At 36.5% G+C, this 15,956-nt stretch overlaps 1 protein-coding gene across 1 annotated transcript in view; it reads right to left on the reverse strand.

Annotated features, from left to right (window-relative positions):
* The window catches only part of LOC117119475 (sterol O-acyltransferase 1-like), a 54,395-nt gene extending 46,774 nt beyond the window's left edge, over nucleotides 1-7,621 (reverse strand). The window contains exon 1 of the mRNA XM_033264310.1: nucleotides 7,456-7,621. Coding sequence (XP_033120201.1) covers nucleotides 7,456-7,531 — 76 coding nt within the window. The 5' untranslated portion in view covers nucleotides 7,532-7,621. The remainder of the gene's footprint in view (nucleotides 1-7,455) is intronic.
* Nucleotides 7,622-15,956: the final 8,335 nt, after the last annotated feature.

Below are 15,956 nucleotides of genomic sequence, written 5' to 3' on the forward strand. Positions count from 1 at the left end.
GCGAGAAACGGTTGGTAATGCGTTTTGTAAGCCAGGACCCATTAGTATTTTGTTACGTTTCTTCATACAGTAGAGGGGAGTTCGTCCGAACCCCTTGAACCCCCCCCCCCGGATCCGCCACTGCTTTCCATTGACACCAATCATGACCATGTTTTATTCCATTGACACCAATCATAACCATGTTTTATGTGGTGCGTCAGCCATCTTGAAATTCAAAATGGCGGCCGATGACTTTGGGAAAATAATGGCACCTAACTTTTTTTGAATTCAGCGCAGTAAAAATGATAAAATTAGTCAATATAATCTATTTTTGTTCAAAAATCTATCTGGATTACATAGAAAACTAGCTTATATACTCGTTCTTATTTTATGTACATTTTAAGTATAAGTACGGTATATTTTCGATTATTTTTAAACAAATAAACACCTATTTTTTAATTATGTTCCATTCTGGCTAGAATGACAGTAGTTTTTATATGTCTAGTTTGTTGCCTGTCTAGAAATTATGAGTTTAGACAGCAAAATCATATCTATAGCTTATTTAGTTTCAATTTTATGCACATTTTAGACAAATTTGGCGGCATAATCTATGTACACAGCAGTTATACTTTTTTTCCCTATTTCAGCATCTCATTCATGAAGTGTCCAAAATGTTGTGGACCTGCCTGGTTAAATTAAATTGATTTTCAGGTTGATTCTTTAATTAGCATTTATTAGCTCAAGAACTATAAAAGTGTCAGCATATCATGTCTAGAACAAATCAAAAACATTTTTCACTGTGTGTAGGTCAGGGTTCCACAAACTGTGGGTCGTGACCCAACAGCGGTTCACCAAAATATTTTAGTGGGTCACGAAGCATGGATAGAAATCACCAAAATAAGATGGCTCAATTTTGTTGTTCAATATTACAGTAAAACTTCTGTTTTACAAACGTAAAATTTTTTACAAATAGTCAATTTTATGAATTCATACCTACGTTTGCTGGCAAGTAAATAAAAGTTTATAATATGCTACAATGTTATCGCCAAACCTGTTGATGTCTAATGCACAAAACAAAAAATTCCAATCTATATACAGTGTCCATGTAACGAACAATCACTAAATAGAGCATCCTTATGTTATTTAAATTGTAGTGGAACTGGTATGGCTTACAGTCCTCAGTCAGTATAGCTTTGTTAAAAGAAATTTATATTGCATGGGATGTATTCACATTCACTTCATTTTTATGAATTTTAGGGTATGTAATCAAACTAAACATTTTAATGATGCGCAAGATAATACATCGTATGCGCAAGATGTAAATAAAAAGAGGATGCTCATGTGCAAGACTCGCACATTATGCAGCAGGTGTACAAGTACCCTCCAATGTAGCCTCCAGTGGAGGATGTTCAACCCCTTGCTGTGAGGTGTACTGTAGTGAATTATGGAGAACAGATGGGAATATGTCCAAATTATACGCAAGGTGTAGCTTTGAATTTTTTGAATTTTGTCAATATTCTACTTCTCCAGGGACTTATTTTGCAACACATAACAATATTAATTTAAGTTTAGCCACTCGTAGGAATTTAAATCGGTTGGTATTATTTTCCTCGCGGCAATATAAACACAGAACTAGCCTATGGAAAGTTTAATGTTCATGAATAATTCTAGCTCATAGATTGCTCATACAAGTAAACTTTCTTCTCTTCTAAGGGTCCCTAGGTGTCTGAGCTACCCATTATACTGGTACAAGCTACACTACACTCATCTGTCCACAAACAGGGCTGTATGGATAAGTACCATTAAAAATACTGTTGAAGCCTAAAAAAACATTATTTTTAAAAGTTTGAATCTGGGGTTCACATAAGCAATAGAAAGAATTTTAACAGGATATCTCTTTTTAACATACTTGTCTTTCTGCTTAAAGTATATCACACCTGTTTCCTATTCGTTCTATATTCCCATATTTGCCTGCATCAGCATCATCATCATCAATATTTTTTCTGGTAAGGAGCAACAAAAGGAAGGACGCGATTATATTATTATCACAGGTGTGCCGATGATACAATCAACTGACTGATTGAACCTTGATGCATTTGAAATATTATGAAGCCTAAATACACATTGCTGAAACATTATTTTTAAAAAGTTCACATAAGAAATAGAGAAGAGAAAACAGGCAATCTCTTTTTAACATACGGTACTAGTCTTTTGGCCAAGATCACACCTATTTCCTATTCATTACTGTATATCCATATTTGCATGCATCAACTAATACTCCAGCAAGGAGTGGCAATATTAGTTCTGGTAAGGAGCGACAAACGGAAGAACGCAATGATTTTATCATAACCACAATTGCTCTTCTACAGTACATTTGTACTCAGAGTGCCCTTTAGTGATTCTCTTTATGAAACTTTAAAAAAGTTCACATAAGAAATAGAGAAGAGAAAACAGGAAATCTCTTTTTAACATACGGTACTTGTCTTTTGGCCAAGATCACACTTATTTCCTATTCACTATATCCATATTTGCATGCATCAGCTAATACTCCAGCAAGGAGTGTCAATAATAGTTCTGGTAAGGAGCGACAAACGGAAGGAGTGGCAAACTACTGGATCGACATTATTGAAACTGAATCAGTAGGACCGGTGCAACTTCCCAATTATGGGGTGTTCACAACTTGGGATCAATGGTCACAAAAGGGTCATTAGGCTAAAAAAACCAAAAAATCATACAAAAGTCTACTTCTCTCACAAATAACATAGCAGTCTTGTCATTTGGACATATGCATTGGTATAAGGAGTAATTATGTTGGATCGTTTACCCTCCAAATAGTGCTTCAACTTCTCCGTAGCCCAACATGACTGTGAGAATCTCCTCTGTTAAGATGAAATTGCGTTCCGCTGCATTTAGTGAATGCGATGCGTATGCTATTGGGTGGTTTTTCGCCATCCCATTAGAATTTCTGAAGTAATATGGCCCCGATGCCAACATTAGATGCATCAAACTGTACTGTAAATGACACTAAGATCAGGTTAAGCTAAGATGGGACTCTCAATAAGTAATTGCTTTAAATGATTAAATGCCTGGTCAGCAGCCTCTGACTATTCCATTTTGCATTTTTTCTGTGTAATGTATTAAGCAGCGCTGCAACTGCTAAAAAATTAGGAATAAATTTGTTGTACCATGTTACCATGCCTTCTGCAGAAATTTAGTTTGTGATCGGTTCTCAACAATACAGTACGCTCAACATTGTCTGGGTCTGTTGACAATCCATGGTCTGATACCAAATGTCCCAAAAATTTATTAATTAAAGCTAATCCAAATTTGCACTTACTGTAATCAGTAGCGTCACATTCGGGCGCTGACAGGGGACGTGGCACCAGGGTCATCCGCAAGGGGCTCCAAAATTGTAGTTATATATAAAATATATCAATATCAAAGTTTCATTCAATGGGGCTCCAACAGCTTTAAACAATAATAGCTGCGTTCTGATGTTTGACATTTGTTTTTGATTGTGTGATCAATTTGTTTTGCATTGTATCGTTATTAAAACATGTTTTGTTTCTCACTAAATTAAAATATTCTCTGTATTTATTTACATCTGCATTGTGTACATAGGACTACTGTAGGCATATACCAGTTCTGAAAGTTTGCCTATTGTAAATTCTTGATTTGTCATAAAATTGTCTGAAATATTTCATCAGTTATGGACCATTCCAACAGTCTATAAGCTCTCAAGGGGGGCCTTGGATTCCCACCAGAGGCCTTCACATCAATAGCCCTAAGCGGCCAAAACGTCTGTTTGCTCATTACGCTCACAAGCTTAACGCTCGCTTGCTCGAGCGCTTATTAGGGCCCCAATATGTCACCGCCGGGGGCCAACAAACTCTGTGACGCGACTGACTGTAATTGGCTGTTAATCCAGCTTTCATAAATCTATCAAGGTCTGTCTTAAATTACTTTTTGTGTTGCAATATTCGGTTGAAATAGGATTAATCATTTAAATACACGTAACAACCTTCCCAAGATCCCCGAAAACCTGGTCCATTAATCAAATAGCAAAACACCAAATAGCATGACTGGATTGGATTGGATATATTCGGTGTAAACAATGCATGAAATGCAGGCCTTACCAGTAAATCTATCAAGGTCTGTCTTAAATGACTTTTTGTGTTGCACTATTCGGTTGAAATAGGATTAATCATTTAAATACACGTAACAACCTTCCCAAGATCCCCGACAACCTGGTCCATTAATCAATGAAGCTGGTCCGTTGGTAAAACACCAAATAGCATGACTGGATTGGATTGGATATATTCGGTGTAAACACCAAGGATAGCCCACGAAAGTCTAGAAGACTTATTTCCAATGGGGTGATCCCTCTGGTGGTGGTTGGGCAGTATACACTGGGAGACAATCCCCTACTCTTTTCCAAAGAGTGTACTGCATTCTTTAATGTGCACATAGGCCATAAATGCACACGGGACCAACGGCTTAAACGTCTCATCTGAAAGAAGGTGCGCTATTGTAACTTGTATTTCAGCCCTCCAGCTGAAACACAAGGAGAGGCAGCGATGGGAATTGAAAAGGGGACAAATTTTTTGGGAAGTGTCACACTTTGCGTCTCTGAGATTAGTTTGCAACTCAGTGTCCAAGATAGTGCTCTACAATTGGTCACTCAGAATAAGATTGATGATTCTGATTAGTTTCCAAATTTTGCTTTACTCTCATCATTGGGGGTGAGCCAGTTCACTAAGTAACTGTCAAGACGACATGCAAACTCTTCGAAAGGTTCGCCATGTTTCTTATGCATTCTTGAGTTTGACCCTATAGCTCTCTGGAGTGAGCTGGTACCTTTTAAGAATAGCATCTTTGATTTTTTACAAAATCCTTAAGCTCAAAGGGTTGGCCAACTTTCTCAGTCAAACTTCTCTGAGTCTGTAGACAGAGAACTTCATATACAGTACCGATAAAAGTTTACGCTGTGGCTAGAGATACGGTACCGTATCGGAACTTCCGATTGCTAAAGGTACGGTAAATGATATTACGTCATGATTAGCCAATAGAAATAACCGACTCAATTTTGGTTTTGTAAAGTTGACGTCGCGATCATGAGAAACGTGGCGCAAACAGTTACGATCAAATTTATGTCATAAAACTTTAGGCCCATTTCATGTATTTCGATTGGGGCTTATCACAATGTTTTGGTTAAAAATCCTTTCTGTCTTGCGTATTTTATGGTCTACCATATAGAATGGTCTACAAGGCTAGGCTTAGACCTAGGGCCTAGCCCGAATACTCGCCTAGGGGCATACTTATAGGCGTACTACTAGGCTAGAAAATAGTATTTCGGAAGTATGTTGTTGATGTACATACAAGTGTTGATATATTGTTGTAGTAATAATTATTTTATTTTTGTTTCCTTAACAGCACAGTAAAGCGGGGGCTGCTTTTTTTTAGGCTAATTTTGCAAACTAAGGAGGGAGGCTTCAATCCGAGGTTTTTACGGTATAGTACATACTTTTAGTATAGAATATAGTCTGGTTTACAATTGCAACTCTTTTAATTATTCGTATTTCACAATGCAGATTCGGTTTTGTTTACAAATGGATATAGTACATACTTTTAGTATGATCCAGTTAAGTTCAAATTTTTAATAAAGTACAACTATGTTTTTGTGTTATATCATTTATAATGATGCATGAAGTGTAAGGGGCAACAGTGTTTACATTTTTAAATGTAATTTCCATTCCAAAAGATTTTACTGTATGAAGTGTTGTAATGGCAATACTGTGTTTGATTTATTTAAGTACATTATATGGATCAGTTCACATGGAAAACTTTTCTTGACTGTAATAATTTGCTTGTCGTCTCACTCAAGTCATCAGCAAAACTGGAAAAATTCATCTCTAAATTGCAAGTACAGTAGGGCCTCAAGAAATTTCCCCATATACACACATTCCATAGGCCCTATGAGTTGTTCTTACTGGTCAACTAATTTACAGTATTACGAGTGTCTTGAAATTTGTCTGAATCAAAAACTTCACCATCACACAGTTCAACCCTCAAGTTCAAAAGACTAGAAGGATATTGCCTATTAATAAGTGTAGCAGCCACTACATGCAGTAAACTAACTACATTATTTGGCCGGTTTGGCAATAGGCTTCTACTACTACTCGTAGCCAGGTTTCAACTAGGGTGTGGGCCTAAGAGAAGCAGTAATAACAACAAGGAAAGGTTGGACCTAGGCCTAGGGATGTTCAGGCATGCCTATCCTACCACCTACACTGTAGGCATAGCTAGTTTAGGCATAGAGTAGTACAATACTCTGGACTAGAATTGTTTTACTATATGAGAGTTTCCTGTGTGTTAAAAATAATAATAATAATAATAATTTTGCCTTATATAGCGCATTATGCTAAAGCCTCAATGCGCTTAACAGTAAAAATAAAATTCGGGGAAAAAAATTATAAGAAAAATACAAGTTAAAAAGGTGAGTTTTTAAAGCTGCCTTAAAACCATCAATGGAAGTTACCTGTCGGATTGTAATAGGCAGAGCATTCCAAAGAAAGACAGAAGCCCAAGAGAAAGAACGACTACCATAATGCTTTGTCGACGAGCGAGTGGAATGAGCAAATAGAGACTCTGAACTAGATCTCAGAGACCTCTTAGGAATGTAAGGATGAATGAGTTGTGAAATAAACATTGGCGAGGAATTATGAAGTACTTTGAAAACAAATAATAAAATCTTGTAAGTAATTCTCTGTAAAACATGATTTAAACATAACTTTATATACGGTAAGAAAAATCTGTATATTATCGATACCTGGAAGAGTAACAACACAAAAGTGCTACGCTACTGCACTGTAATGCATAGCCTTTTTTTAATACACTTTACTTATAAATAGGCTTTTCTTTTTCCATATTGATTTCAGAGGTCAAAAACATTTTTTCACTTTTTTTTTCAATCATATAGTGGTGTAGACTAGTCTTTTAAGAACATTTTGCTGGAAAATTCTTTTGGATACGACGCTCCGTTATGGAGTTATGATTTTTTAAATAACATGATGTCAGAAAGTCTGCCCAAAAGCTTATTTATCTTATTTCTGTTGGTTACACACCGCTGATTTGCAATGTTTGTAATCACTTCAAGATGTCTACTGATTCGTGAAAAAGGCCTAACTGTAATTCCCAGCGATGCACAATTACTCACTGGGTCAGACCTAGGCTAGGTCCATAAACTAGGCTCGCTGCCTATCCTATTCCTAGCCAAGGCCTCTCTCCAACCTAGGCCTAGCCTAGCTGAATCCGCCTAGCTAGGTAATGCTAGGCTAGGCTAGGCTTCCTCACTCAGGGCCTGTATGACTACGCCTAGGCCTATTATGATATGTAGAGTTTGTCTGACCCTAAACTGAGGTCCGCTTTGCCTGGTTGTTGAGGCATATTGCAGCTGAGAGGCCGATGTCTACTTACCGTCGACACCTTGATTTGTTGCGCCCTGTATGACACCTATTCTGTGCCTAATGTTGGAATCCATCTGTTGATTCATAATCACTTTAAAATTTTACTCAATTTGATTACTGATAAAACACACACCCGGCGACCTACCACTACATACGTCACACATCTTGTCATTATGGCCCATAACAAAACATGACGTCATCTTGCTAAAACTCCAAAATGACCATGTACACGTTTTTTTTTTTTTATATAAGAACCAGTAAAATTTTTCCCAGGCTCAGTGTTCTTAGTTTTTAGCTGATTTCAGGCTCTAAATGTTCTTAATTTGTTCTTATTTTACACACTTTTCAAACATAGAAAATTATTATTGTACAGCAAAAATGGGCCCTAAAAAATGGCCTGGAAAATTGCCCCAGAAAAAACGCCTGGCCCCAAATGACAGTACACCTGATTATAGGGGGTATTACATAGTTACACCTGCATTACTGCACATAAGGTACAGATATAATTTTTTTGTTTTTCAAAAACCTTATTTTGACATTTTACCTCAGCCTCAATTTGTTCTTATTTTGTTCTTAATTTTTAATCAATTTCAGCCTCAGTGCTCTTATAAAATTTGTTTTTAATATATAAAAAATTCCCTCTTACATAACCGTCTGCCAATAAATTAAAGAAAATTAGAAAAAAAAAATCCTCTGAAAATTCAATTATTAGTTGTTAGAGCTTAGTTGAAGGATCAAATCAATCAATAACTTCCAATCAGTGAACGAACAGATTGAATATATATCTTTTTTCAAAGAATACCTGCCAATGGGCCTAGCCTATATGCCCTATATATATTTTTTCGGTTCTAGGCTGGTTTTCCGCTCCCCCACCCACACATTTCCCCCGATATTTCCCCGCACCCCGGACTTTTTCCGACCATGACATTTCCCTCCACCACCACTTCCCGGACTGCCCCCACCCCCGCCGCTATAAAATGTATGTAATTCATATTGTTTTTTTTAATATTTGTACTGCATAAATAGTATAATCCATGTCTTCAATATCGTTAATAATGATAATGATAACAATAATAATTTTAAAAAAAATAATAACTATAAAGAGCAAATGTAATAACCTTGTTTATTCTGTATGGATACTAATTTAATGATAATAATAACAATAATATGGATGATAAAAATAGTTTATATCAATGTTTGCTGCACACCACGTAGATAGTTATGAAAAGAACTGTTGTTTGGTTGAGAATACCTCGACGTTTCGATTGAGTTGCTTCAACCGTCTTCAGGAGAATAATATACAGAAATTCAAAACAGAGAAATACTTTATGTTTGGGTAGAGAGGCTGGTTGTTGATTGGATGGATAAACTAACTAATGAGAAGGCTGCTAGTGAATGGCTAAAACAAAAGCTATTGTCCACAGAGAGAAAGGGTAGGAACGCCCAGACAAAGGCATAGTTCCAGTTTTAATATAAGCGAATGATAAATCTTTATGTAGGTTATTCCTTGTATTTAAATTCTTGTTTTATTTGACGAATGATGTAAGGGTGGGGAAGGGGGAGTTCAGTATATTTATTGTGATTTGTAAAACTTATTTTATATACAATTGCAAGGGTATGCTCATAAATAAACAGAAAAAATACGAGTAACAAAATAATAATACAGTAAACCCCTATATAAGGGGACAAACCAAAAAATAAAAATAAAATTTTCCCCTTGATATTTTATTTTAATTGACATAAGAATCAGTTAGAGTAGAATAAGAACTAATCTATAGCAATAATTTGCAATGCAAATTCATTCATAATATGAAATCAGCAGAAATTTTATTAAAACGACAATAGTCAAATATGTTCCCCAATATTGAATCATTGTGCAATGTTAATGACCAAATATTCTTTTTTATATTGAGCATTCTATTAAATGATCAAATAATTTCATTTAGTTTGAAATAGTATAGCGTGATTAATATGTGTGTAATGTGTATGTGGAACGTCCTGAAAAGGTAAACGAAATACTGGTTTACTTACAAATAATAACAATTACATTAGAGCTTCCTATTAGATGGATGTAGCATGAATAGAGTAAAATGTTTTGATATGGATTAGAATCCTATTTGAAATGTACGAAAAACAAAGAAAAAGAAATCCCCATTGTTAAGGGTCAAAATTGACAAGATTAGTTTAACACATGCAGTAGGCCTATACTGTTATTCACTCATGAATTAAGGGGAGAAAATTCTGGTTTATTGCTCAAAAGGTGTCAAAATGTAAAGTTGAATTAATTTTTCTTATTTTTAGAGTGCTGTAGATGTTGTGATACAATTAAAAAAAAAATAAGTGTCTCCTTAATAGGGGTTATTTGACCATTTGGCACACTTAGAAAGTGTTCCCGTCCCCTTAATAGGGGTGTCCCTTTAATAGGGGTTGGCCTAGTGTTAAGATATATTTCCACTCGTTTCACGGAAAAGTGTCCTCTTAATAGGGGCAGTGGCGGCTCTAGGATATAATTTATGGTGGGGTGAGGAGGATAAGATGTCCGACTGGTAGGCTAAGAATTATGGGTGTAACTTTAGCACGCAGCGTTATCTAAAGTGCCGAAGGCCCAAGCCGGGGGTGGGTATTGAAGGGGGTGTCCCCTCTTACAAAAACGGGATTTAAAAAAAAAAATTGGGACTTCTATGGCCGGAAATGCCTTTGATGGGAAAACTAGGCCTATTTTTTTTTTTTTTGGTCCGACTGCCCGATGAGCTTTGGTCGATGGGGGGGGGGGCTTTACCAAACCGATTGGGGCTTAAGCCCCCCCCCCCCGCTGGCGCCGCCACTGAATAGGGGTGTCCCCTGAATAGGGGTGTCCCAAAGGAGGGGTTCTACTGTATCAAGGCAACTACTGTAATTACAGCGTTCCGCAAATTATAATGTTTGCTGACACTGGATGATATTATTGAGAAATTTGAGGATCTGATTGGATTTCGAAATCCAATACTCATCCCGAAAGGCAACGACTTAAAGGCCGAATTCATTAACCTTACGTTATAAATTACGCACTGGCAAGTATAGTTAAGCACCAACATCAGAAGCTACAGAAGAAGAGATAGAAACATTCTATCAGTGAAATTGAGTTATGTTTACAACATGTGAAAAAGTATGACATCTTGATTGTAATGGGTGATTGGTATGCCAAAGTAAGAGGAGGAAACGGTTTCAGTATCGGAGAGCATGGCCTGGAAGAGAGAAATAATCATGGAGAGAGGCTTATACAATTCTGTCAGGAGCAAAATGTGGTAACAAATACCTTCTTTGAACAGCATAAACGAAGACGATATACATGGAGGAGTCCAGGCGACTTATAGGCCCTATAGAAATTAAATTGATTATGTGATGATACGTCATCGTTACAGAAACCACGTAAAGAATGTATATACTGTACATATCCAGGTGCTGACAAAGAGTCAGATCACTGCCTAATTGTAGCAAAGATAAGAATGAGGCTAAAGAAATCCAAGAAAAGGCAAGTTTCCACACAAGTTGAACTGAATCTTTTGAAGAGAGAAAAGTACAGCAGGGAATTCTTACTTGCGGTAAAAAACAGGTACCGTTGATTGATTGATGAAAGTGTGGAACAAGTAGATGTAGACTGCTATAGGAATAAGAGGAATTCGGATTTCCTTTAAAACAAGCATAACAAAAGCTGAAAAGAGGACATTACCAAAAAGAGAGAAAGTTTAAGATAAACAGTGAATTACAAAGGAAATTCTAAACTTGGTGGAAGTGAGGTGGAAGAAAAGGGGCACTTCTGTGTACACAATTTTGAAGAAGAAGAAGATAAATCAAAAATGAAAACAGGCCAAGGAGGAATGGTACAATGGTTTGTGTATTGACATTGAGAAAATGGAAAAGAATCATGAAATTAGAGCGATGCATGACAAAGTCAAAGTTTTGACCAACAGAAAGAAAACATCAAGACAGACATTGGTTGCATAAAAAACAAAGAAGGGATTGTTTTTTTGATAGAAGTGAGGTGTCAAAGAGATGGGAAGAATATATTACAGAGTTGTATGATGACAAGGACAGGGAAGACTCAGTGGAAGTTGACAACACTGAAGCACCTGACTACTTAGCTCATACTATCAGATTGATGAAATGTGGTAAAGCCCCAGGTTTAGATAGGATCACCATTGAACATCTAAAGGCACTAGATGAAGAATCTCTTGAAATTGTAAGTAGTACACTGGGTACATTCCAACTGACCTGAGACACTCCTTGTTTATCAAGATACCTAAAAAGCAGAAAGCAGCGGAATGTAGTGAGTATAGGACCATTAGTCTGATGAGCCACATCATAAAAGTGATTCTGAAAGTAATGAGCGTAACGTGGAAACATGGGAAAGCGAGATAGATGATACTCAATCTGGATTTAGAGCAGATTGGGTACAAGAGAAGGCATTCTCAATCAAAAGGACTGTCCTTGTTAAGTATTCAGAGTTGGACAGAAAAGACGAGAACTGCCAAAGATCTCCAAAAAAATGTTTATAAATGCTTTATAGATTTTGAAAAAGCATTTGATTGTGTTAATCATGAGAAGCTGATGTGTGCAATCAAGAAATGTCCTATTGATGGTAAAGACTTAAGACTGATACAAAATATATACTTGCTTCGACATGGTAGTGTCAAATTGGAAGACGGAGAATCTGAGAATTTTGAAATAAAAAGTGGAGTTAGGCAAGGCTGTATTTTGTAACCTACTTTATTTAACCTATACTCAGAAGAGATATTAAGAGAGGCTGACATGTTACCTGGGGTCAGAGTTGGGGGAAGAACATCACAAATCTGAGATATGCAGACGATACCACTCTTTTGGCAGAATCAGAGGAACAACTCCGAGCACTGCAGATGTTGTAAAAAACAGAAAGCCTTAACCGTGGATTAAAGATCAATGTAAGGAAGACTAATATCATGGTAGTCGTAGCAGCACAGTGATAACAACAGTGAAAATAACAGTGGAATGACAAAATAGAACAAGTAAATCAGTTCAGATGGAAGATCTAATGCTGAAATAAGACGCGGAAATGGCCAAAACTTTATCAAGATGAAGAATGTTCTTACATCAAGGCAACTGAAATTAGGAACAAGAAAAAGATTGATAAGGTGTTACATCCTTTCCACATTCATGCAAGTGAAACATGGACAGTCAACAAGGAGATGTGGGACAAGATCGAGGCTTTTGAAATGTGGATGTTTAGGAAAATAAAATATAATGGAAAGTAAGATACAGTATTTTGGTCATGTTGTCAAAGCGAAGAGGCTACAGAAATTTCTCATAGAAAGAAAAGTGGAAGAGTTAGAACTAAAGGAAGACCCAGAAAAACATGGATAAGGGATATACAGGAATGGACAAAACATAAATATGTTGAATGTGCAAGAGGAGCAGGAGACCGAGACTACTGGCGTACTGTAACAGCAAATCTGCAAGTTGCGGGTGCTACTTCCTGGTATAAATTATACGCTCTGTAAACTTATATAGTGCAATATTGAGAGGATTGTGCACTCGACAGCCCCCATACAGGTCAATCACTCACCTAAAATTAGTTTTTCAGGAGTTAGTGTGGAACTTATAGAAATGTCCAAAAACAAGGTTTGTGAGATAGGACGCTTAAAGCAATTTTATTGTTTTTTTTTTCTTATATATTTTTGGTATGCTGAATCCAAAAATGCTAGGATACATTTTTTCTGAGATTGTTTTGGCGGTTATCTTGGAATTTCAAAATGGCTGCAATTTTCACAATAAAAGTAACCGTAACTGTGTTATTAGAGCAGATATCGACAAGATTTTGGTGCCAAACTCTGTGTTTTCAACGCCAACCTGTTTAATAGTGATATTCTTGCGGATCACAAATGGCGGCCATTTAAAATTTCAAAATGCCTGGCATAATCACAATTAAAAATCACAATACTTTTGCTATTAGAGCGGCGTACCTTTCGTCCGAATGGTCTATGGTCCGACGGCCCATTGGTCCGAATGGTCTTTGGTCCGAATGCCCGTTGGTCCGAATGGTCTTTGGTCCGAATGTTCCTAATTTTAGCGAAACGTTTGTTATGTCAGCTATATATATACTGTCTCTTATACACATCTAGATGTGTATAAGAGACAGTATATATAGTGGTGAAGGCGATGACAATAAAAACAAAAGTCAATTTGACGTATTTCTGAAACATAATTTATCTAACACAAATGTTTCGTAAACGCCTGTGGACTTCATCAGAGTTTATTTGTTTATTTTATTTTTTCACTCTGCCTCTGCAGCTTTATCAATTGTATATACTATTATATACTTGACAAAAATCAGGTTTCGCAAATAATCTAGTACTGTAATGTGTATAAACAAAAGTTAGGCCCTACTGTAAAAAAAGTCTTAATTACGTTTTAAAAGGATAGTTAAAAACAAAGTGTCCACAAACATATTTATGCCTAACTCATTTACATCACAAAACAAACGAACTAAGCCGCTGAAACATGGGCCAGTTGACGTTGAACCTGCGTGAAGTAGCCACAAAAATGTGTAATTATCTCTTCACGTGAAGTCTAATATTAAGGTTATATTATACCTTGCGTCAAGTGAATTGTTTGCTCATAGGATGTTGCAGAGTTGAGCATCTTGCAACAATCAATAATTTGTTATTGTTACTGTAGCTAATATAGGTCTATCATGGGTTTTCTTGTTATATATTTTTTGTCCATATTTCAAATATATTAATTTCGGACCAACGGACCTTCGGACCAAAGACCCTTCGAACCAACGGCCATTCGGACCAAAGGAACTTCGGAGCGATGCACTAACCCCATTAGGTGTGGTATCGACATTGGTAGCAAACCCTATGTTTTCAAAGAGTAATATTCTCCCTAGATCATAAATGAAGGCCATATTGAATTTTAGACGGCTGCCTTTTACACAGTAAAAACAACACTTTGTTATTAGAGCAAGTATCGGCTGAATTTGGTAACAAACCCTTGCTTTTAATGTCAACTTGTCCCACGACGATATTCTCACAGATAACAAAATATGGCTGCTATCTTGAGTTTCAAGATGACTGACATTTTCACAGTAAATAAAACAATAACTTTGATGTGAGAGCAGGTATGGACTTGATTTTATTAGCATGTTTTCAATGTGAACATGTCCAATGGCGATATTCTCACATCATTAATAGCGGCCATCTTGAATATCAAAATGGCCGACAAATCTATTAATCAGTCCAATGGTGATATTCACATGAAGCATATGGATGGCAAAATGCCTGGCAATTAAAAAAAAAAAACAAAAAAAAAACCAACTTTATTTTAGATTCATGTCAAATATTTTTGCAATATCAACCATTGTTAAAGTATTATTCCAGATATACATACGAGTTACCGTAGATAATTAAAAGGGAGAGGCACCAAATATTGTTTCAGAAGCTTTCTTCAATCATCAGAGCAATATATGTTGATACAACAACAAATGATATAGTTTTCTGTCATCCGCTGACAAGAAGATGTGATATTTCAAAATTATTTCAAGAGATATTTATTCGTGCTCGAGAATGTTCAGGTCTTTTGCACTTTATATTGTTTAGGGTGGCGAAGTAATATTGCGAATGACAGTTTCAACAGCGCCCCTACCATTTTCTCTAGTGCTGAAGTGTTCAAATCCGCATATCTATCACCAGCTTGCCGACTGGTGGCACAGTGTCGGCAAACCTTGGGTTTCTGGGTGCGAGTGTGTCGAATCAATTGATCCCCTTTTTTGTTAATATTATAGTCTTTCTTCCTCAACCATATTGATTCTTTTATTCTACTCCCAGAATCAGTTGTCCCAAGAACTTGTAATAATGGAATGTGTTTGCGTGCGACCATATGTCTAGTGATTGGTGATTTGTACATTTCTCCTTACCTGAGGAAGAACCCCTTTTGGATCCAATTTGTACTTCTTTATTTATATTTTCTTCAACCTCATTTTTTATGTTTACCTAAACGAATGTTATACTTTCTATCGGTTTTCACTTATACTGTATATACTTGGTCACAATAAGCATATTTTAACTGGTACTCCAGTGGGTGTTGTTTGTTGGAATCTTCTTTTTCAAATGCACTAGTTGCTTTCTCAACTTTGTTGAGGTCTGAATAACGTAATTATGTTGTGTTTGCTCATTGCCAATCTGGTCTTTTCAGATAGATCCCTGACATACGGAATCATGACCGTCCATTGTATTCTCTTTGGTATTGCTAAGGATGTCTTTCCCTTTTAGTTGTTTTCTCTTTAATTGCTCTATCACTTTCTTCGTGGTTCAAAGAGGGTATGCCTATGTTTCCGCTTGGAATATCACCATTAGACAGGTTAATTTGTTGATAGGTTTGCAATGAAAACTTGGGTTTTGCAAAGAATAATTGCCATATTCGCTTCCCCAAAGCTAGCAGTTTGTGCTGGAAAATTGTCGGCCATTTTGAAATTCAAGAAGGCCGCCACTTATGATC

Source organism: Anneissia japonica, unplaced genomic scaffold, assembly GCF_011630105.1.
Source record: "Anneissia japonica isolate Jap-2015-1 unplaced genomic scaffold, ASM1163010v1 scaffold4415_len418423_cov169, whole genome shotgun sequence".
NCBI classification, from domain to species: Eukaryota; Metazoa; Echinodermata; class Crinoidea; order Comatulida; family Comatulidae; genus Anneissia; species Anneissia japonica.